The sequence below is a fragment of the Ambystoma mexicanum genome, chromosome 4p, assembly GCF_040938575.1.
Source record: "Ambystoma mexicanum isolate Mex_15411 chromosome 4p, UKY_AmexF1_1, whole genome shotgun sequence".
In the NCBI taxonomy this organism is placed as follows: Eukaryota; Metazoa; Chordata; class Amphibia; order Caudata; family Ambystomatidae; genus Ambystoma; species Ambystoma mexicanum.
In genome coordinates, this window is record NC_090927.1 from 233,275,081 (window position 1) to 233,299,823 (window position 24,743).

The following is a 24,743-nucleotide window of genomic DNA, read 5'->3' on the forward strand; positions in this document are numbered from 1 at the left end:
ATAGACCCCAAACCTGAGCACATCCCTCATCACTGGGTTCAGATTTGTCGCCAGGTCACTGAGGAAGAGGGCCACATCATCAGCCTATAGTGATGTAATTAGTTTGTGGGGTCCTAAGGTGAGCCCTCTTTCCATTTGTCTAGCTCTCAGGCCCCCGGCAAGTGGTTCCATCGTGAGGGCAAACAGTACGGCTGACCAAGGGCAGCCCTGTCTGATCCCCCTTTTTAATTCGAAGTGCATCAACTGTGTTTTCCCTAGTATGATTCTTGCTAAGGGGTTCATGTAAAGGAGTGAGATTAGTTTCAGGAAATATGCCCCGAGGCCCAGTTTCCGGAGAACTGCGTAAAGGTATGGCCATTCAACCGAGTCGAAGGCTTTTTCTGCATATAAAAGGACTGCCACTGCCTGGGTTGAGGTATCTAGAGCTTCTATGATGCTAAAGAGCTGTCGGATACCGAGTGTTGTATTCCACCCAGGTATGAATCCTGCCTGGTCCGCTAGTACCAGCCCCGGCATCAATGGAAGCAGTTGTTTAGTTAGGATCTTGACAAAGATTTTATTATCGACATTTATTAATGAAACCGGCCTATATGAGGCGCACTTTTCGTGAGGTTTCCCGGGTTTATGAAGTAAAATGACGTTAGCTTTACGTAATGTGGGGGTAGGCTCTCTTTCTCCAGTGCATCCTCGTATGCTGATAGTAGGATCGGTCCCATCGTCGGGTAGAATGTTTTGTAAAATGTCCCGGTCAGTCCGTTGGGGCCCAGTGATTTGGACCCCGGCAGTTCTTTTATTGCTGCTAATATTTCTTCGAGAGTGATTGGTTTGTTAAGGGATTCTCTCATTTCTCCCTCTACCCAGTACAGTTCTTTTTCCTCTAGGAAATCTTGTAGGGCTATGGGGTCCTCCAGGGCCTTGGAGAATGTAGAGTTCTTGGTAAAATGTGTGGAACACTTCAACAATCTCCCCTTCGGTGTGAACGAAACTTTCATAGGGATCTCGGACAAATTCTACGTATGGGGGGCGTCAGTCAGCGTCTAATAGCCTTGCCAGGAGAGCTCTTGTTTTCTGGCCCTAGCCGTACTGCCGGACTTGGTGGCCTGTGCCAGGAACCAGACTTTGCAATCAGCATTTGCTCTAAATTTATCTAATTCTTCCCAGAGCCGGGCTAGGGATTGGGGTTCATGGTGTTCTGTGTATGCCTTCTCAAGTTCTTTGAGCCGGGTCTCGCTTTCTGCAAGCTCCCTTCTAATAATTTTCAGGATCCCATTTTCTTTGGCCATGCAGATCCTGCGGACGTAGCATTTTAGGGTTTCCCATAGGGTCCCTCTCGAAGAAACTGACTCTTGGTTAATTATGATAAAAGACCTGTTCTCGGCCAGTAGTTCTTGGGCAAATACTGAGTCCTGGAGTGGCCCTGCTTTGAATCTCCAATTATAACCCCCCCTCCCGCCTGCTGCGGGTTTACACTCCAAAGTGACTGGGGAGTGATCGGAGAGCATTCTCGAGAGAATGTGACTATCACCCCAGTGTAATGCCCCCTCTCGGGACACCAGTATATAGTATAACCTGGAGCTGGTATCATGAACCCAGGAGTGATATGTAAATTCCCGAGTTTTTATGTGACTGAGTCTCTATGGATCAATTAAGTTGTAGGCTGTACATATTTCTTATATCTGAAGGCTCGCCTTGGTGAGTGTGCTCATGGTCATGTGAGATCTAGGCTCTGCAAGCTAGCCCATTGTGAATTTCACACATTTTCAAACAAAGAAGCGCTTTGTCTCAGGTGGATGCCCGTCATCATAGTTAAGAAAGAAGCTACTACGAGAGCCATTCTTGCTGACTACCATTCTGCAGATGGCTAGGACAGAGGAGCACACTGACACTGAAGCGACTCAAATGGAAAGCAACAAAGAACATACAAGGGAACCGATATAATAGGTGGCATCAGGAGGACATGCTCGATACCCAGGTGGTAACCATACACGAACCCATGTCTCCACGAGCAGGTGCTATCGTTATGGATTGACATTTCCACATGAGCCCAGTGTGAAATGCCTGGCGTTCGGACACAAATGCACTATCTTTGGGCAAGAAAACCACTTGGCCGTTCTATGCAATGCACCACCGTGTTGACCTCAGGGGTGCATCTACGCAGCAGTGAGGCAGAAACCAACGACACGTAACATGATTCAGAGGAGAGACACAACTTCTGAGTGAGTTGTCATGAGGCATGTACGTAAAATCACAGGAAGGTTGCCCTCTCCCTCGCCAGTGGCAGAGAGAGAAACCTGAGACTATGCATACATGATGAAGGCGGCAGCAACAGCAGGTGAGAGTTATGTCAATATGAGGATAGGGAATCACCCGGCAAGCTTTGTCATTGGTACTGGAGTCACATTTAACATTATATGCACATCCGAGTATCAGAAAATGTCCAACCCTCCACGTCTGGTTCCGTCTAAACTGAAGATATTTCAGTGGGGAGCAAAGGGCCCTGTACGCAATCATGGGAAATTCTCCATGACTCTCTGGGATAAGGGCTGACATGGAGCTACATGTACTACAGGGCGAAGTCCCCGGGAGCAATCTACTAGGCCACCCTACTGCTCTCAAAACGGAGATTGCAGCAGTAACTTACCATATGTGGCAAGATGACTCCATCATAAAGACCTTCCTGGCACTATTTGCTGGTCTAGGGTGGCTCAAAGGAGATCCCATAACACTACACATTGATGAGTCATTCACTCCTGTCGCTCAACACCCCAGGAGCATACCGTTTCACCTCCAAGCACAGGTGGAGAAAGCAATACACAGCCTCCTCGAACAAGACATAATTGAGCCTGCCAGGTCCCTACCCCATGAGTGTCTCACATAGTGGCGGTTCCAAAAAGTGACACACCTGATGCAATATGCATATGCGTCAATATGATGCAGGCAAACAGAGCAATTGGGCTCGAGAGGCATCCCGGAATGCACCTGGATGGCATGATCAGCCTACTGAATGGATACCGAATCTTCTCAGAACTCGATCTCAATAAGAGATACCACCAGATAAAGATAGATGAGCAATCGAGATACATTACCACCTTTGTCACTCACGTTGGGCTTTTTAGGTACAAAAAGCTCAGCCTTGGAACCTCATCGTTGGCGTAGATATTTCAGGAGAGCATACAAAGGGTCATTTTGACACATTAAAATTGTTTCAATTAAAGTGATGACATCCTGGTATTTGGAACCACGATGAAAGAACATGATGAAGTGCTACACAAAGTATGTACCACACTGATGGAAGCAGGGCTAACTCTAAATCGGGAAAAGTGCATGTTTTGCAAGGAACACCTCAAATTCTACGGTTGTATATTAAGGGATGAGTCCAGACCCAAGCACAGTTGCTGCCATAATGAGAATCTTGCAACCTGAAGACATCAGTGATGTCATATCATTTCTAGGGATGGCAAGCTATTGCAGCAGGTATCTATGCAACTTTTCCACTGTCAGCGCCACACTCAGAGAATTTACGAAACAGGAACGTGTTTTTCTGTGGACCTCGGAGTGTCAGAAAGCATTCAGGCAGATCAAACAGGACATAATGTCTGCAGGGGAAAACATAGCTTACTTTAATCCTGAACTATTTACAGAATTGACAGTGGATGCTAGTCCGGTAGGATTAGGAGCCATTCTGGCACAGCACCGACCAGGACGATAAACGCAAAGACAGGTGGTTGCATATTCCAGTAAAAGCTGTCGGATGTATAATGAAATACTCGTAGCCAGAAAAGTAAGAGTTAGCAGTTGTGTGGGCCTGTGAGCACGTACAAATGTTTTTTTTTTAAGGAAGGCATTCACTATTGTCACTGATCATCAGGACCTTGTGACCATCTATGGAAATCCACACTGCCATATGCCTCCTCGCATAGAAAGATAGGGCCTATGCTTACAGGACATTCTACCATAATCTACAAGCCAGGCAAAGCGTACAACCAGGCAGACTTTATGTCATGGCACCCGTTGCTAGACAACACTCCAGAAACATCAATGGCAGAAGAATACCTTAACTTTATCACACAACAACGAACTCCGGAAGTAGTCACAGTCGAAACACTAAGAGAACACACTCGGCAAGATGGGCTGCTACACAAATTAAAGGACATTTTCCATTCGGTGAGGTGGAGAGAAGTAGAGGTCAAAAATACCCTGGATCTAGCTGCGTTCAAGCTGGTACATAGGGAGCTGTCAATATCAGCTGACGGACTGGTGATGTGACGACATTGCATAATCATCCCCGAGAGCCTGCGGAAACAGGTTGTCGATTTAGCTCATGAAGGGCACAGAGGTGTCGTAGCTGCCAAACGACAGATTTGAGACACCATGTGGGCCAAGGTCTTGATGAAATGGTGGAACGCGTTGTCAACACATGCCATATCTGCCAAAGCACCTTGAGAGCGAACGCTCCTGACCCACTTCAAATGTTTTAACGGCCCTGGACGCATCTTGACATTGACTTTTTTTGGACCATTTGGCAAAAACAAATATTGAATGGTCATCATGGACAAATTCTCACAATTCCCTCTTGTCTGGCTGCTGACCTCCACCACAGCCAGTTCAGTGGTACCAGAGCTAGATAACATATTTTCAGCATGGGGCATTCCAGAAGTGTTAAAATCTGACAACAGACCATCGTTCAGCAGTTTTGAGTTTGCTCGATTCATGGAACACATGGGCATACAGCACAGGAAGATCATGTCGGCATGGCCTCAAGCAAACAGCATGGTCGAGAGATTCATGGGGAACCTAAAAAAGGTACTGCAACAAAATGAATTGTGCTCCATGTCAATCAATCAAACTTTCTGTAACATGTTGAAAGACTACAGAAACTCCCTGCAAGGGATGATAGGACGGTGCCCATCGGAATTCATGTTTAGCAGAAGGACACAAACGAGACTGCCACACAATACTGCTGTGCCAGTGAGAGGAGAAGGTGAGCTACGAATAGTGGATGCAGCAAAGAAAAGGACCATGAAAGAATACGCTGATGTCCAGCCTCATTCTGCCAAGTTAAATCTTCAGTGCAGTGACAAAGTACTGGTGCGCTAGAGGCAAAGCAAACTGTGAGTTTGATCCTGCACCTATGGTAATCACTCACTATAAGGGTCCAATGATCACTACCAGATACCCAAATATTGTTCAAAGAAGGTGAGCAGCATAATGAGGAAGAAGAAAGTGAAGTGCCTTTGCGAGAGGATGATGGAGTAGAATGTGAAGTAGAAGCAAGGCCAGCAGTGGCCACGAGATGTGGGAGACGTGTCATGAGTCCACTACGTCTCATTGAAGAAGAGTGACCATGGAACTGTGAGTGAACATTTGTCAATTTGTCGGAGAGGGAATATGTCCTGTACGGTGAGGACACAGTTAATGGAGCTAGGCTCCTGATGTCACAAATGCAGACGGCCTATAGGAGGCCCAGTTTTTAGCGCATGCGCATAGGCCTTCATGCTTGAGAGGGCATTTTTCACTGTGCGAATAATAAAGAAAGCAGTCACGCAATGCTCGTCTCCGTGCCATCATTTATTCACGTCTGCAGACAGTGAACATTACTGCGCGCAGTCAGGACCGCAACCACCTGCGCTTGAATCAAACGGGGATTTACGCACCAAAAACGAATGTTCTGCATTTTGAAATGCAGTGGTATCATGCAGGACCGAGTCCACTGCTCCCAGCACATTCTTGAAACTAATTACCATTCCTTCAGTTCAGAGCATAGTATGGGGATGTTTTATGAACTGTGCATCCGTTGTAGCGTGATGGAAAAAATCACATTTTGCAGACTATAGTATGCAACACAAATAATATATGGGGAGAATGAGAAATGTCATTGGGCCTCATTACGACCCAGGCGGTAAGTTACCGCCTGGGCCGTGACTTTACCACCATGGCGTAAACTACGTTTACGCCATGGTGGTTGGCGGACTTACCGCCCCATTCCGACCTTGGCGGGGCGGTAAGTCCCCAATCCCCATTTACCCTTCCCCATCCCCATTTTTGCCCCATAGGGCATAATGGGAGTGGAGAAGGCGTTAATTACGCCACCGTAAATTACGGTGGCGTAATTAACTCCATGGTCCCTTAGCGCCATGGATTTTAACACCTGCTAAAAGCAGGTGTTAAGTCCGCCATGGCGCTAAGGGACCTCGTACTCAGGCGGTAAGGGTCGGCGCTGTTTACGCCGCCGTAAAACCCTTACCGCCTGAGTCGTAATGAGGCCCATTATATGTTGCACATGAATGTAGTGGTATTATCATACACACACACATGCACATGTGAGGTCGATGTCCACAAAAAAGTGTGCAAACAAAATGCAGACTTTTAAATAGAGGTCTACGAGAAAACGGTGGAATTGTGTTTGAACATACATATGCTGAAATATACCATGGCATGAGCACCAAACTAATAACTCAGGAGGGGTGTGAGGTGGGGGCAGTTATCACCATGGTGAATGTCCACACATTCATGCTTGATTTGCTTGAGTTTAGTTTGATGTTTTAATCTCGAGTTGTATTTCATAGCAACATCATGACCTTCTAGCTCATCATAACACTGAGATTTACATAACACAGATTCTGACGTTCTGTACCTGCTTGCAAAACCTCAAAGTCAGATTATTTGTTTCACTTCCGCCTTTAGGCAGCTAAAATGTACCAAGCGTTTCAGATACCAATATTAATAACATGAAGGTGATATTTAAATATTGCTGACTCCCTTTCAAGCAAGAGAAGACAATCTTGTGACTTCACAGACAATGATTATTAGTTAGAATGCCATGTGCTTGTTTTCAGAAACTACGTCTGAACATGGAGTGGGTCTTCACAGGAATAGGACATGGAAACCCAGCACGACTAAGGCAAAGTTCCATCCCCATGGCCAACTACCCTCTTCTCGGGAAGAGATGCATGCTGGATCAGCAGCCTTGGAAGGAGGTAAGGCTGTGTAATGTGCCTACACCCAGGAAAGAGTTCAAAGTGCTTCCCACATGGCAGAGATCAGTTTTCGGAATCCAGGTGAAGAAGTGGTGGGCGGCCATTGAGTAAGAAGCAATCTTCCTTGTGTGCAAAAGCACATGCATTATGGTTCATGACTACATCAGTAAAACATCATTCATGGGCAATTACAGTGCACATGTTCCTGATAATCGTGCTGCTGAATCCGTTTGAAAAGTTATTGCTGAAAAATTGAGGGTAACACCCTGAAAAATGAGGATGATCCAGGGAAATCCTGTGAATTGGTATGGTCCTAGCAGCGGGTTTCAAGAGGACTGAGAGTGTGGCTGCGCATCAGCGATTTCTGCCAGATGCGTTATAGCCAACCTGTCACTAATAAGCACAGGGAACCACCTTTGCGATTGCTGTGTGAGTCCCCAAAGGCGCCAGGTCATTTAGCAGAGTTCCCGTTGTCCCACCCATGACCATGTCTGCTTCATGCCACTGCGTTGAGATCCACACTGAACTGACTTTTAGTTTTCGTTCTATGGACGTCCCCTCTTCTCAGAAGATTTGCTGTCTTTGGTTTGCAACAAAAGGTCTTTTATTTCTAGCACAAGGAGAGTCCACTGGACATAGAGTAGGACACATATTTCTAGCATGGTGGCCCTCACCACAGAAAAAGCAAAAATATAATTTTACTTTTTTAAATGCTCACATTGTCTGCACTAGAAATAGAAATACAATATTTTAGCAATGGCGGGCTTCACACCCCAACCAGAAAAATATGTGTTTTTTGTTTCTAGCATTAAGCCTGCTTGTGCTAGAAATATTTGTTTCTATTTTTACAATAGGCAACTCTTGCACTATTTTCTTTCTTTTTTAAGCACAGGTCAAGACGAGTTCTCCATCCAACAATATCAACTGAAAAATATGGTTTCTATGAACGAATATAAACTATGCCTTGGTCGTACTCTCACAGGTCACATGGGAGTGATTTAGGGTCCTGCAGAGGCCGTCAACCACCCATCTTTCAGGTGTCTTTGAGTCAGGAAGTACAAAGGACAATAAGGAGTAGGTTTGTGACAATACGTGTGCCTAGGAATGTTACCTTTCGCAGGTAACTTCTTACTCAATGCAGCAGCTCTGTTAGTCTTCTTGAAAGGAGCAGCACATAACCATTCTCAGGATCAATTTCGGTTGGACTTGCTCTTCAGTCAGTGAAATTCATTTGAGTGATGTACATAGTTTATTTACCTACATGTGTGTGACTCAAATATAACTGTAATGTTGCAGATCATTTTAACTCGTAGGAGCCACTTTGGTGGCATCCATCATGAGCCAAAAGTAATGGTGCAGGATTGATAGGCTGACGAGACGACAGAAAGCCATTGGCGAATATGGAGAAGTCAATGGGATTGAGTTGCCTGTGTACCTTCCTCCGCAAGTTTTGTGCTAGTCATTTGTTAAAAGCAGTTGCTGGTCACGTCATGACATGTGTTGTGCTGTTTTGGCTGTGATGTTACTGTTTGATGACAAGAGTGCAATCTATCTTGCTTTCTCTTTGGTATTTGTTACCATCAGTATCAGTACAGCCTCATTACAAGGCTAGCTCCAAACCGGCAAGAAAGTCTGGCACCCGTGAATGAGCAATTACAGTGATATTCCGGGCCCGCTAATTGTCCTTTCGCAAGTGCCGGAGCCGCTAGATCCCCATTCCCATTTGAGCCATATAGGGCTCAATGGGAATGGGAATGCCTGTAGCACCGGCACCGTTCATAATGATGCCGGTGCTACAGGCTTGCTGTGCTCTTGGGTGCCTTTCATTCCGCCAGAGCAGACCACGAGCACAACTTGGAGTTTGCCGGTCCGGATACAACGGTACCGGTAAGCTTACCGGTACTGTTGTATCCAGACTGGCAACCTTATAATGTTGTGTTGGGTCAGATTAATGAGGGCTTGCTTCATTATTTACCGTCCTCTTTCCTGTAGGTCACATATTGGCATTTAGTATCGGTCTTTGTTTTTATGTAATTGCAAAGTATATGCTAACATGGCTTTCATTTGTATGAGATTCCCAGGGAATGCTGTAAAACCAAATATGTTGTTACAACCAGGGCTGTACAAGGTTGTTTTCAATGGATGCACATTTCTCCCTATGGGATTTGTTTTAAATGTGTTTGTTTCATTGCAATGACAAAAGAGGGAGCGGGGAAACAGGGATGAAGAATAACAAAAACGGTCCTACTAGGCCTTGTGTCATTCGACTCGTACAAGTGCAGTAACAAGAAGTAGAGGGTGGTGAGTAGGTGGGGGAAGTGCTGGTCAGAGAGGAATGCGCTAATGCAAAGGAAGGAAAGGAAGTGCAGACTGGAGTGGAGAGTGTGCAAGTGATGGCGGGGGGGGGGGAGAAGAGGGCCTCTGGCCCAGGCAAGTGCTATGGTAAGGCCAGGTGGGACAAGTGCCAGGGGAATGAAGGTCCTCATTCTAAGTGCTAGGATAGGGCTGGATGGGCACAATAGGGGGGAGGCCCACCAGGCTTCCGTAGGGGGATGGAGCCTGGTAGGGCAAGTGCAGGTTAAAGAGTGGGCCTAGGGGACATCAAAGAGCTGCAGTAGAGTGGACGAGGAGAGCCTGCTGCCCTTTAAAATTCAAAAGGAACTAAGCAGCCAGTCAAAATGCGGCAGAGGGGGACATTAGCAGGGCTGGGGGAGAGGGAAGGAAGAAGAGAAAAGGGGGGTCTTAAGAAGCTTATCTGACTCAAGTTTGAGAGGGTCAGGGAGGCCATTTTCACAGGGATGCTGTGAAGGATTCTAACCCTTATCCTACGATGTAGCACTCAATTAGAATACTTTCTCTTTATTTTCTACGAATTCGAATTGAGCCAATACCCAACCCGTCTCACACCCATGAACCAGCCCAGTTGGTGGGAATACAATATTTATTTATTTTAAATTCAATGAAAATCACACCATTTTTATATTGGTCAGCAACCACCAATGGGGTGATAATTACAGTAAAAACCACTGAAATACACTTGGGTAACCTTCCACGAGAAAATATCCAAAGCACAAATGAATAAGAGCACTTTTTAAATTAGGTTAGATAGCACCCGAGTTAAGATTTCCCCCTACAATGTTCGTTCAAACCCCAATAATCGAATTCTGAGTGGATAGAAGCAGCAAGGAATCAGGAATAGGAGGCAGCAAACAGAATCAAAATCTGACCTTCCCTCACAAAATAAGAGGCAAAAACCCTTTGAAATGGCATAAATGACACTCAGATTTTGACAAGTAATCCATTCTATGGCCCTCATTACGACCCTTGCGGAAATCGACCGACCGGACCGCCATAGCGTAAATAGCGTTTCCGCCATTGCACGACGGAGCAAAGTGCGGCTCATTCCGACCCATCGGGCACGAGCACCACGCCATGGCGGAAGTGCAAAGTCCGCGATGGCGGAAATGTCCCCAAAACGCCCCTCACCGCCGTCGTACGGCAACCTAGGTGCAATACCGCCACCGGACATAGCGGTCACCGCAAAGAGCGGCAATCGGAAAATACGGTGACCGTAAATATACGGAAACGGAAGCAAAAACATGGTCCCGGAACGGGAAACAGCACGCCGTACACCTATAAAATCAGAACATTCACACAACCATTAAAAATACTACCCTGAGAGACATCCCAACCCGACATCCACCCTAGTGAAACCAAAACAATGGGAAAAGTAGCGAAAAAAGCGTGCGACCGCAAGCGGCAGGTCCACTTCTCACGTGAGGAACTCACGGTGCTCACAGAGACCCTCCAGGAGAATGCTGCCGTCGTCTTCTCGACGCAAATGACCAGGACGGCACTTGCGAACAAGAAGGCCATATGGGCCCTGGTGGCACAGCGGGTAAGTGCAGTGGGGACCGCACCCCGCAACCCACAGCAATGCAGAAAGCGATGGGACGACCTGTGGATCCGCGTCCGTAGCATACTTTCTGCCAACCGAAACATTGCCACAGCTACCGGGGGAGGATCGGAATCACCCATCAAGCTGACCCCCTGGGAAGAAATCTGTGCCTCCACCATTGGAATGGAGACCATAGAGGGAGTCGGAGGGATGGAGAAAGGAGTGCAGACATCCGAAGAATCAGGTAGGTGGCCCAAATAAAACTATGCTAAAACCACAATGTCCAATCATGTGAAGTACCATGTGTCCACATAGTGCAACAGAAACACATGTCCAGGAGAACGTCCACTTACATTGGCCTGATAGCGGACATTAAAAGTCAAATTAAATAAATAAATAATTAAAATTCCTAAAAACACCCTCTACACGTGCAGCAGGCACCCCCTAACTGCAGGCTGCAATACAACTGCACCCTCAATCCACACAAAAATGAAACTACCTCCAAGGCCCTGACCCAAATCACCCTCAGGTACCACCCCAATGCATGTGATACATTGCCATTCCAATTTCCACAGACCCATTAATAACGCTCGCCCTCCTTTACTCCACCACAGGGTCCGATTCAAACGACGAGCTCCAGGACACCCCTACCAGCACACCTGCAAAGAGGGCCAAGACCAACGGCCAAAGACCCTCCACCTCAGCTGCACGCATCAAGACACGGCTGCAGCACAAATCAAGTGGCAGCACACAGGAGGGGACTTCAACAGGCACCCCAGCAGCCAGCATGGCCACAACACCACCACCACCACAGGCCCCCCCAATGGATGCCACAGAAGGCACTGCTTCTGGTGGCAGCAGCACCATAGGTGACACTGCATTAATGGCAGCATGCTCCGACACAGAAAATGGTGATGTCGATGTACGATCCATCCATGACCTGTCTCAATCCCCCTGTTTGTTTCATCCCGTACAACATGAGGATACCACGCAGGGGCACTCACAAGACGACGACTGGCCATCCCCCACAAGCCCTGTGTCAAGGCAACATCAGGTGATCAGCCCCTCTGTGACACCACCGCAAATGGCCATGGCCCAGCAGAGGCAACAGTCCCTCGACCAGGTGATCGAGCAACAGCAGCAACTGGCCACGCTCCTCAAGGAGCATGCTGATGAATGTGGGGGTACCAAGGCAGCCATAGAAACATGTACAGAGACACTAAGGGCAGAAATGGAGAGAAGCACCGAGAGCCTGAGAGAACAAATGGAGAGAAGCACTGAGAGCCTGAGAGTACAAATGGAGAGAAGCACCGAGAGCCTGAGGGGGGAACTGCATGCGACGTCCAAAGACGTATGTGCTGAACTTGCCGCTGTGCGCCGTGTGCTCACTGAGCTCTCACAAACCTGTAAGAGGATTCAATTCAGCACTACAGCCAAGTCAACGCCTAGTCTAGAATACTGAATGAAAACCCTTATTGATATATCTTTATGTCCAGTTCATGCGTTCTGGATGACTACCCCTATATAACACCCCTCTCTTGGAATCCTCCTGACCCCACTGAGCCAAGAAGTAGTTCTGTTTTGCAAGTTAAAGGTTTATTTGATAACTTAAAAATATATATTATATCACGCTTTATAATAAATTAATAATTGGATATCACACTTAATCTGGTATGATAAAGATTAACAACAGAGAATCTGGCACTAGCACGCTTCTCTATAATCAATAAGGAGTTGACATGAAATGGATAAGGTAGCACAGTGGTAAATAGGTACAGAAGTATAATGTGGTAGAGAATGCTTTATAGGGTTCAAGGAAATGCAAGGTTGAATGAATGAAATGCAGTATAGAAAATACTCAATATGATTTCAACAAAACAATGTAATCACTTTTCTCTGGCAATCCCCTCCCCCCCTTGATACAATGCAAGGAAATGGAAGGAAGCACACAGTTCTCAGAAATGCAATCAACTGTAATTCAGTTCACCCCTGCAAGCTTAGACTACAGAAGTTTAAAACACAGGCAAAATGCTTTGATATGTGCTGGCAATTCAGTGGAAAGTATGCTAAAATGCTTTTGATTCCCTCTAGAGGTTCAGGGTGAGTGATATCTAGTTAATATTAGCTCAGGCTCACTCTTGCAATGATTCGGGGATAGTTTTTATGAGGCAAACGATTTTCTGGCAAATGGAAGGCAAGCAGCAGCTGATTTTACACGTGGAGAAATTTGCAAATCGCGGTAAAATTCGCGGATGCGTGTTCCACGATTGCGGTAAAACTATAGGGGGTAGGAATGCGGTTCTAGGTTCCTCCACGATTCTAAGCTTTCAGATGAAAGTTATTGCAAGTCTCTAAGACAAACGGTCGCGGAGATATGAGCGATTTTGTGAAGGTCGTTTTTCAGATTTGAAATTTTAAAAGCTCAAAATGACAAGTGACAGATTTTACTAGAAATGACAGGTGACAGATTTGGAGCTATCAGGCAGTTCTACTTAGGTTAAATAGATTGAATTAGATGAATTTAAACTAAGAGCTTTGGTTTGGTACAGTTTGGCGGTACTCACAAGAGATTTTAAACAGGAAGGCGGCTTTGTCACGATCTGGTCAACAGGTCTGGACTTCGGACGGTCTCTGGGCACAGCGTCTGGTCTCTGGAACTGCTCACAGCATCGGGGTCAGCACTCTGGATACAATGGCCTGGTCTCTGCTAGGCACCGGTTCTCTGGGTCGGGTCCTGCCTTCTCTTTGGATATTTCTGTCACCGGGTTCTTGCAAAAGTTCTTGGCAAAATTCAGACGGCGTCAGCCGGCTGTCTGAAGAGTTCAGTTGCAAAAATATTTTGAGGCCTGCTGACAAATACTCTTGCTGGCAGTGGCCTTTTTGGTTAAGGTTCTGTAGTCTCTGTTTATCTTGGAGTCTAAATGTTGGCTCTTTGAAGTTTGATGGAGGTAAGTATGGATTTTTCCGGCAGAGCTTCCAGCGGCAGATGGAATTGAAGGTCTCTACCTAAGTTTCAGTGGTCCATTTATATGTTCTGCAAGTGGGTGTGTGTGTTGGTCATAACTAAACTTGCCCCTCTCGCTTGTCATTGGTCCAGCTTTCATTCCTCCCCTGATTGGGGAACTAAGTTGTGTCAGAGTGATGTCAGCCATTTATGATCTCTTGAAAAACCTCCCCTGTCATCTGTGCACCCAAATCTATATATGATCAAAATACATATTTCAGAGTTACACAGTTGTTTGAAATTACATATACATGGTGTGGCTGAATTTAGCCATGTCTCTGTCCAAATCTGCTGTTTCTAAGAGCTTGCATTCAGAAATGGCAGATAATTGACTTTTTAACTGATTTTTCAATTTCTGACATTGACCCAACTTTACATACATGTGCGCAGGGAGTATGGACATTAACTGATGAAGTTTCAGATTTTTAACATGCATACATTTAGAGTAATATCCACTTTTCCGCTAACACCCCCCTGAACATACCACCGGTTCTAAAAACCTCTTAAACTGTGGGCAGAAAAATCACAAGAATTATGGTATCATTTATAAAATTTTCACATGTCCGCACCATGAGTTATTCATCTTTTTCTAAACAATATTCTGGCTACAAAGGGGTGTGGTTTCCCAGGTCACATGGTGGAAATACTGGTTTATCCAGTTCTGCCAAGCCAGCTTGCTCTCACAGGCAGTGCCCCTCCCAGCTTCTGCCAAGAGGAAGCTACATTTTACGACCGCTGTAATAAAACCTTTGCCTGAGTCAAGACAGGCTTTGTTCAGAGCTCCTGTATTCTGTGGGGCTCCCCTTAATTCAATTATCAGAGAGATGGCATATCCTTAGTGTGGCCAGCAAAAGGCAGATAGGCCTGGGAACACAGTTGTGACTCAAGTTTCACTCCTGATGGGGGTAGTTGCCAGGCAGAATCAAGTTCCTTAAGCCAGACTTTCAGCTAACTGTCATGTTTTTTGTTGCTTTTTAAATTAACTTGCAATTTTACACATGCAGCTAGAATGCTGATTCTAAGTGCAAAACTATGACATTTCAACAGTTACAAAGGCATGTGACACCAAACATAGGTCACTCATTTAATCTAAACATTTTCGATTTTAGTGTCTTTAAATCCAGTGCAACTTAAACTGCTGACTCCATAGCAGTTTTGTTATAAGCATTGTTTTGGGCTCTTCATTTCCCAGATTTTGTAAGCACACAAAACCTCATACTGCCAAATGTCTGCTGGTGTTCAGTGAATATTTTGCACATGTTGCAATGTTTGAAAATAGACATTTTGAGCCTGCCTTCAGAGAAACACAGGGTGGTTTTAAAACGCCGGCTTTTGGATATTGGTGAGTACTGGTACTGCACCCATTTTTGGGATTTAAGAAATGAATTCCCCACAATTCTAGGTTGCATTTGGCAATCAGCATTGCCATTCCCAATGGTTTCAGACTACTGTGCGGGTAGTCCAATGGTGGTTTTAAAGCGCTTTGAAGCTAACCGGCGCTACTGTTTTTCCTTTGGCAACCCATTTCCCTCATGGCAACCCGGCCTTTCATTCTCGCACTGGTGGGTGGCAAGTGAGGCAACCATTTTGGTGTGCGCACAAACTGCGCAGCTTTCCTGGATTTCGGCGCACATGTGGGTTTTCCGCCATCTTGAATTTTCTAAGCCCACAGCACCAAATGTTATGGCATGATAGCTTAAACGTGGGTCAGGACACCCAACAAACCCTTAGGGACATGCATGGACGTGAGCAGGCAGAGACATCATCCGTTGCAAGTTCCGTCCAGGGCAGCCCCCAACGTAGATCTGGAAGGAATCTGCGCTCCACAGGCAGGGGTGCCCCTGATACCCGGAGAGGGGGCTTGCAATAGCGTCTGCCCACTGACAATGAGCATCTTTGGACACTGGTGTTCGGGGGGGGAGGTAGGAGGGTGGAGGGGGTGTGTTGGGCTTACTTGGGTGGCGGGTCGATGGGGTGTGTAACACAATTTCACATATGCTATAAACATTTCACAATCATCCAATGAGATGTGTGGACATTGATCTTTGTGTACGAGGCCATCATAGGCGTACAGTCCATATTGTGCATGTTCCAGACACACACACTGCCACAAGTCCCGTGTCCATGTATCAGCCACCAGGCGTGAGTGCTAGAAGCATGAATCTATGATAATCTGACGAATTTCACGGCCCTCCTGTGCCTCGCGGACTCCTTCAGGTTCTGCCACATCCCCACCCACATCATGACCATAATCTGGTGGTTGCAGTTCTGCGTCAGGGGGCATGGGCACATTTCTACGTATGCACATGTTGTGTAGCATGACACATGCCATGACCATTTTAGCAACCTTCTCATGGCGGTACAGGAGTGCCCCGCCAGACCTGCTGAGGCAGCGGAAACGAGCCTTCAGTAGGCCGAATGCCTGTTCTATGACTACACGGGTACGTGAGTGGGCATGGTTGTAGTCCTCCTCATGCTGGTCCTGTGGGTTCCGGAGTGGTGTAAGGAGCCATCTCTTCAGTGGATACCCGGCATCACCTGTATGTGGACAATAAAGGATGTTTGAGGAATGACATTGCTACGTAAGCACCCCCCCCCCTTCCTGGCAGGTCATTGCCGCATCACATACCCCACATTATCATGCATGAAATGAGACTCACCGAGTAGCCAGGATCTGTTCCCTGCATGTCGCTCCATGTAGCGTGGTATTGTAGAGTTCCGTAAGACCATGGAATCATGGGTTGATCCAGGAAATCGGGCACAACAATGTGTAATGATCCCGTTTTAGTCACACACCATTTGTACATTAAGAGAATGATATTGTTTTCGGTAGCGGTACTGGGCCTCCATGGCATGTGGGACAACCAATTCCACATGGGTGCAGTCGATGGCACCAATGCAACCCGGTATGCCGGCAAGTGCATGGAATCCCACTTTTGTGTTGGTAATTTCCTGCTCCGAGCGTGGTAGAGAGATGTAGTCGTCTGCGTGCTTCAGGAGGGCATCGAGCACTTGCAATAGTGTCCGTGAGAACAGTGGCTGTGATATGCCATGCAACTGTCCGACTGTGTGCTGGTAGGTGCCTGTGGCCAGGAAGTGGAGTACAGACACCACCTTCAGTAGGGGGGGATGGCGGTTGGGCTATCTATCATGCTGACAAGGTCAGCGTGTGTCATGTCCACAATGGCGGTTATGGTGTCCCGGTCCAAACGGTAGAGGGTGTGGATCTGCTCATCAGTGAGGTTGAACGGATGTGCTCGGAGGCGTGGGATTGCGGGCTGCCTGCGTGGTGGTAGTGGCTGTGCTGGTGGGCCTTGCTGGCCCTGCCTTGCCATCCTCCTCCTCCTGCGTCTCCTCTGTGCGGCCAGTTGTTGTAGTAGTTGGTGTTCGTCTTCTTCTTGAAGTTGGAGTACTTGCAGTGCTATCAGGTCCCCCAGGACCAACATCGCAAGTCCTGCCGGCAGCATTTTGGAGTGGGTGTGGTTGTGGGAGGGGTTTGGGTGTGCAATTTATGTGTTTCCAAGCTGTATAGCCTCCACCTGTGGTGATTCATTCCACCTGTGCAAGCTGCAATCCCCTTTGGGCGAGCACGTCCCGCACACAACGCTGCAAATCGACGCATGGCATCTTGCTATTACAATCATGTATTTCATCCCGATGGCAGTGAGATATCGCTTCATATGTTAATTCTGCTATGCTCCCATTGTTTCACATACTATATTCGCTGTCGGGAACAAACTTGTGAAGGGTCAGTGGAATGTAGTACTCGATTAACGGTGGACCCTCATGCAGCTCTGTACCGCGGTTCACCGACGGGCGGGGCGTCCCATTTGTGAGTGTAGCCAGTTGCCATTTTCACACACAGCCGCACTAGATGGATTAATTTGTGATTTCAAGCGGCCACAGATGCCTTTTCGACGTGATGTTGCAAATGAGGAATTCGAAGGACGCCGCTTTCGGTTTTCAGCTAGCGGCGAGGAGATGGCCACAGGTCTGACTGCGAATATAACGTTCTATTGTTCAATGTCCTTGGGACAGGGGCCATGGCGAGGATGCAATGATTGATATGAATAGTATGGGATGCGCAATAGCGAAGTGGGCGATAAGGCCGGACGTTCCCAATTACATGTTGCTTCACAACACTGGAATTACGGGCTGGGGCACAGTGGATTTTGCAGGCTGCATTACGCACAGACTCAATGGAAGTTTCACATGTCATGTGAGTATGGAAGCAGGCGTTTGTGATAGTGTTTTCACCTCGATATAGATAGTTATGATTCGCTAGTGGTTTTTGGTTGGTGATGATCCTTTGGAGTGGGCTAGCATGCATATGGCTGTGGATTTGGTGTGATCATTGAAGTGGGTAATTCAAATGTAGTTCTGATGGCCATACTATTCTTTTTCATTTCGTTTGGGTGACAGGTATCTCCTCCCCTTTTGCCACTGCCATCTGTATGCCACTCCTGCAGATGGATTTTACTCCCGACACCTGCTGCTTCGTGTTAATCAGTGGAGCAGCATTACGATCTTATGGGACGATCGCCAATGGGCCACATGCCCTTACGCTGTACTAGTGGCTAGGAGCAACATTTCGGCCTTTCAGCTGGACTAGTGCCTTCCTATTGGGACGGCCCTGCGGGTCGAGGCGCTTCCATGTTGCCTTTTCGTACGAGAATGTAGCCCCTGTGTGCCATGAGGGTACAGGGCGTCACACAAGAAGTAGCTGGTCATTTCTTGCGGATGCAGCCCACAATGGTGAAATGTATTTTGGAGTTCATGGCCTGATGGCTGTATGGGCTTGGTGAATTTGTTGTGCATTTATTCCTATTCTGATATGACCCTTGTAGCGTTCTTCTTTGCAGGTGATGTGTCATATTCCTATTTGGGGAGCGATGTATTGTGAGGAGATCTGCATTGGGTTCCAGCTTCGGAGTATGGTTGCGTGGTACTGTGCTGGGCGCGTTTGCCTACGAAGCCCAGTGAGGTCAGGGATGAGGGCTGCCAATGTGACTGTTTTGGTGATGTGATGCTCAGGGGCGGGGGAATGGCTTTTGTGTAACAGATGCCGGTCAGCCAGTTGGATTGGTGGTATGATGTGATTATCAGAATATGGCTGGTCACAGGTGCCTGTGTTTGCGTGCGTTTCTTGGAGGGAGACTGAGGTCATGTCCATTTGTGTGGCTTCTGTATTCGTGCCATCTGTGCCCTGCAGCTTCCATTGGCCCCTCTTGAGATTCATTTGTTCGTTGGCAGGCATGGATGACTTGTACATTTCACTGGTTGCATTGTGTGGCTTCATTGCACCTACGGGGAGTTGTACAATGTGGCCAGGGAGCGGTGTACAGGCACTCAGTAGGGCCGTTTACGGTTGGTTCGCGATGCCGTACTTCTCACCATGGCGGAATGGTACTTTCCGCCGTGCTTGATGGCGTTAGGTGCATGTCTGCTGGGGTCAGAATTCGCGTACCGTTGCGCCATGGTGGTAATTGCGGTTTGGCATGGCGCGCGCGCGCGTACTTGGTGCAGTTAGCATTGGCGTTCACTGCGGTGTCGCTAATGGCATCGTACTTTGCGGTGACGGGTCATAATCGCACCGAGCGCTATTCGATGGCGGTATTGCATTTCCGCCATCGTTTTTCGATTTCCGCCAGGGTCGTAATGAGGGCCTATGTGTGTTTAAATAATGTTGTACACATGTTTTATTACAGTATCAGGGATGTTATATCACTAGCAACTATAAGGTAAGGTCTCATGAAAGGCAAACAGTTCACAAAGCAACTAGAAATGAAAACACAGTGCAGCCAAATTCCCATGTTGAAAAGTTGCAATTTACACATTTGCAGTTTTATGACGCTCTTCAGTCCGCAGGCACATATACATGCCCAGAACACCTGCAGAAAGACAGGCTGCCATCCAGGACTTTTACGGGGTGGCACACTTCCCCAAAGTGCTAGGTGCCATTGATTGCACACATGTGGTTCTACGTCGTCCCAGGGCAACCGCAAGCACTGGCATTCCATCAATGTGCAGGTAGTATGTGATGCCAAGGGAATCATCACCTCAGTATATGCCAACTATCCAGGGTCCACCCATGACAGTTTCATCTACAGAATGTCACCCCTAAACCGGGACCTAGAAGCTGGGCGGCATGGCAATACATGGCTGCTTGGTGAGTATAAATGCCTCTGCACATGCATGCATGTCAGATACTGAGTAATGTCACAACCTCACTAATGATACCCATCATCACCTCCCCAGGGGACAGTGCCTACCCACTGAGCACCCACATGATGACGCCAATTCAGAACCCCACCACACCACCCGAGGTAAGATACAATACAGCCCATATTGCAACCGGGGGCATAGTAGAGCACACCATCGGATTGCTCAAGTCACGCTTTCGTTCCCTTGACCGCGCTGGTGGGCAGTTGCTATACGCGCCCCCAGTAGTGTGCAGGATCATAGTGGCAGCATGTGTCCTGCACAACGTTGCAACACGCCGGGGCCTGCCCGTGGACATGGTGGTGCCCCTGTGATGCTGGAAATGCATCGGAGGGACAGGGCCTCCGTATCCTTGTCCTTTACTGCTTTTTATCGTGTGTTCCGTCGTGTTTTCCGTGCAGGAGTTCATGTGGGACTCCTGGCGGTGCAGCTCTCTCTCTTTTGGTTTGGTGAACAGACCCATGGGATACCCTTATGGCACCCATGGATGGGGGTACAACCCTGTGCCCCCAGAGTATGTTTTTGGGCACCTGTGAGTGGCCCACAGAGCAGGGTATGGGCTGGTGGCAGCTCCATGCTGAAATCAACAAGTGCGCGGTGTATCCTCCATTTTGGGATACCCCGGCCCTGCCATTGGGATCAGTTGATTCCTGATGGAAAACAAGATGGCCCCTGTGGCCTCTTGCTTTCTATTGCCCATTACCCTGTTTTCCCAAAGTCCTGGGAATCCCTGACTCTGTTCCTTCCCCCTGACTGGCTGTTGGATGGAAGTGCCATATATGGTGTTGTTGTGAAGGCCCGGCCAGACTAGCTGGAGCCTTCCCGGTGATGTATGTTGTGAGTACCTCCTGTGGGTGGGACCTGGGTAAATAGAGTGTGTGACGAATATGCATTCTGTGTTATGGGTGTCTAGTATCTGGTGGTTGACACAATGAGTGAGACAACCCTGCCCGAAACCGGTATGAATGCAGCTTGGAGTGGTGAATGGCTCGGTACTTGTCCCAATACACATAACTTGTTGTGAGTGTCTGGAGAGAAGTGAATGGCCTGAATACCTCGTGTGCCTGATTGGCTGCCTGCCTGCATGAATGCCCGTAGTTGTGATTGGATGCTTGAGTGTGACCCATCGGAATTAATGGGAGATCAACAGTATATCTGGGGACCTCTCACTGCTAGTAATTGGGTTCAGAAACTGAAGTCCACTACGACGAGTAACTGGAGTAACTGACGCTTGACCTTGAAGCCCTGCTGCACAAGAAGAATTGCTGTTGCTCTCCTTCACAATGTGAAAGCTGTTGTGCCTCCAAGGACTGACCAAGAGAGTACCTGGTAAGGCGCCCTCTTCCCGAGCTATGAGGGACGATCGTGCACAGCTGATCTTTGCCAACGCATCCTGGTAGACAGACATTCGACAGGCTGCCGACCCAATACGGGGACTGCTGCGGAACTCCAAGGAGAAGCACTCGGACTGTTGTCCGCCGCTGTTGACGACTGCCGTCACCGACCGGAGCCGCCGTGCTCCCGTTTGCCTAAGAACTTCCATTGATCATCGGACGCTCTCACCTGCATCGTCATCCGCTTGTTTCCCGCCGGAGAAGGCCCGACCGTTGACGTGCCGAGGAGCATCTGCCGGTGGGTTTCCCGCCACCTAAGGACCACAGAGACGCCAACGACTCGATGCCCTTGCTGGGCCACAGTTCTTCATCTCTTTGCGGTCCAGAACTATCGTCACCGAGGTGCCCCGCATGCCTCTTCCTTGCAGGACGCCAACACTCTGTCGTCGACGAGCTCTGCTAGGAACGAAACTGTCACTTCCCTGTCGTAGTTCCACCTGTTCACCGTCGGACGTTCGACGACCCGTGACCCCCGCCTTAAAGGGAGGGCACTCAAGAAGGGCCGTCGATTCCCGACACCAAACACCAAGTTCCCCGACACCTCTCGACGATCCGTGGCTCCCGCCTGAAAGGGAGGCACTCAAGAAGGAAGTCGACGCATCGCAGAGAACTCTACTCCACCAGGTACATTGGGGGGGGGGGGGTAAAACCTTAACAGGAAGAAGTGAGACTTTTGAACATATGGACTGGGCTTGTGCGATATATCCTTATTTTACAGGTTGCCCACGTGGGGGGATCTCCACACAAAACTGTGTCTAGATAACGGGGCCAGCATTCTGCCTATTGTTTTAACCATTTTACGTTCCTTCCTATCTCTATTGCTGGTTTCCTCGTTATTAATCTGTGTGACATTTTAACCGTACAGTTGATGCACTTTAATGAGATTGGATAACATTAGTGGTACCACTTTAGAATGGTATATATTTATCATTATTGACTTCCGAGTACAAAGTGCATTATTGTGATTGTTTACATACCTTTGAATATTAATTATATAAAGACTGTGTTTTCAGTAATACAGTGTGTGGACATTCCTTTGTGGGGGTTCGGGGTCTACACTGTACTTCAGAACCAGCCCGCATCACCTCCTGAGAAGCTAGGCCTTGAGTGCTCGTCCATTGCTACCACATAGAGAATCTTGGCTGGGGTCTCCTGTGTCTCTCCTCTACCATATAGAGAGCAGAAGTACAGACACCCCCTACCAGTCTTTACAGCCCCCACATCCCCCACCACAAGCACGGCCACTGCGCATGGGAGGGGAAAGGGCACGTGGTGAGGCAGCCCGTACGCAGCTGGTGGCTAATTACTTCACCTAAAATCACACCCTGTGGAGTGCACACAGCCCTGGCACATACCAGCTGACAATCAATGATGATGACATAAGGGACAGTCAACTGTCACAACCATACCAGCCTGAGATTGGTCACCTGGAAGTGTTACATTGTGTGCATCCCTACCTGCCGAAAGACAACCAATGCTGTGTCACCAAAAAAACACACATTTATGCTGCATGAATGACTACCCCCTTGCAAAATAAAACATGAAAATAGCGCCATGTCACACAACCCCTCCCCAGCTCCGCCACCAAACACACCATGGCATGTCATGCAATGTGAAAGCAAACAAAGCAATGCACAAGACTTTACTTTACTTTACTTTAACACATTTGTATAGCACAACCATGAACCCTAAGGCGTGAGGGCACTACAGGACAAAGATAAAAAAACTAGAAGTATATTCATGAGGAAGAGCTGCACGAGATTATATCAGTGGCATAAAGGTCGTTTAGTGAAACAGGTAGGTTGTTAATCTTTTTTTAAAGAATTCTAATGAGTCCATGGATCTTAACTCCAGCGTAAGAGCGTTCCAAGCTCTGGGTCCATTAGAGAAGAACGCTGAATTGGTTGTTCTGACAGTATGGCACTTTGGTTCAGATAGGAGAAACAAGTTATTTGACCTCAGTGATCTTGTATTAGTTCTTATGGATAACAGTTGTTGTAAATATCCAGGCATCTTCCCAGATCTGCACTTATGTACAATAGTCAGGGTCTGGAATAGAAATCTAGAGGCCACAGGCAACCAGTGAAGCTCACGTCTCGCTGGTGTAAAATGGTCTCTGGGTTTGAGTTTCATAACGGCTCTAATAGCCCTATTTTGACAGATGTGCAGCCTGTTGCATTCCGATTTATTAATTCCCATAAAAAGGCTAGAGCAGTAATCTATTTTTGAGCCTACTATTGCTCTCGCAATAGTTTCTGCATTGTCCTGTGAAATAAGAGGCCTTAAATGTGCTAGAAGTTTAATGTACTATGCACACGATGAAACAATACTACTGACATGCTGTTTCATAGTCAAGTGTTGGTCGAAAGTCACTCCCAGGGTTTTCACTTTTTTTAGAGGTTTGATGGATTCTTCTCCCAGCTGGAAGTTATCATACTGTAGACCAAGTTCAGTAATAGTATGTGGTGAACCAACTACCAATAGTTCAGTTTTGGATTTGTTCAGTGCTAACTTATTATGTACCATCACAAAGTGCACTGTCCCAAATGGAAACTGTCCACAGACAATATGCTCCCAGCAATCAATAACAAACAGCCCACATGAACAAATACTTACCACCAACACAATACAGCAACACACCATGAAACATTGCAAAAACTTGACAGTATTAAGTCAAAGTAGTGGTAGTCTTACAACCTGAATAAACCAGCACATCGACCCCTTCCAACTGTAGAGTGTTGCTGCCACGCAAATGTGTCAGTGTACTGCATACAACATGAACTCCATCTGCAAAGGAGACGGCCTTGTGAAGACATGAGGAAGGAAGCTGCAAATTAGGAGGAAGACATGGATGCACAAGCACATAGCAATACACCATGAAGTGTACAATAATACAACAATACCCACTAGGGATGTACACACAGTATTGACTACAGACTGCCCACACAGCTCATGGGAGCCCAATGTCACTGTGTAAGTCACAGTCACTTGGTCACACCCTTTGCAAGCCCATGGAAATGGGAAGCAGGAGGGCTGTGTGTGTCACGAACCCAAGCATCTAACCCAAACTCAGGACAAGCCTGCATGTGACAAGCCGGAATACAGTGAATGCCCACGGGAGCCACAGAAGGCAACACACTGTAAAAAAAAAAAAGAAAATCAAAAATGGTGATGTGGGGGGAGGAGGGTGGGGGCCACCCAGGAGGTTTGAGGACAGGGTGCACACCAACACCCACCTGTGTGGATGT

The 24,743-nt window shown here is 47.4% G+C and overlaps 1 protein-coding gene across 2 annotated transcripts in view; it reads left to right on the top strand.

Moving 5' to 3' along the window:
• Window positions 1–24,743, top strand: part of PKHD1 (PKHD1 ciliary IPT domain containing fibrocystin/polyductin) — a 4,356,595-nt gene that overhangs the window by 4,286,848 nt on the left and 45,004 nt on the right. For both annotated transcript variants that reach the window (XM_069605754.1, XM_069605755.1), the window contains one exon: window positions 6,837–6,977. In XM_069605754.1, the coding sequence (XP_069461855.1) occupies window positions 6,837–6,977 (141 nt within the window). The remainder of the gene's footprint in view (window positions 1–6,836; window positions 6,978–24,743) is intronic.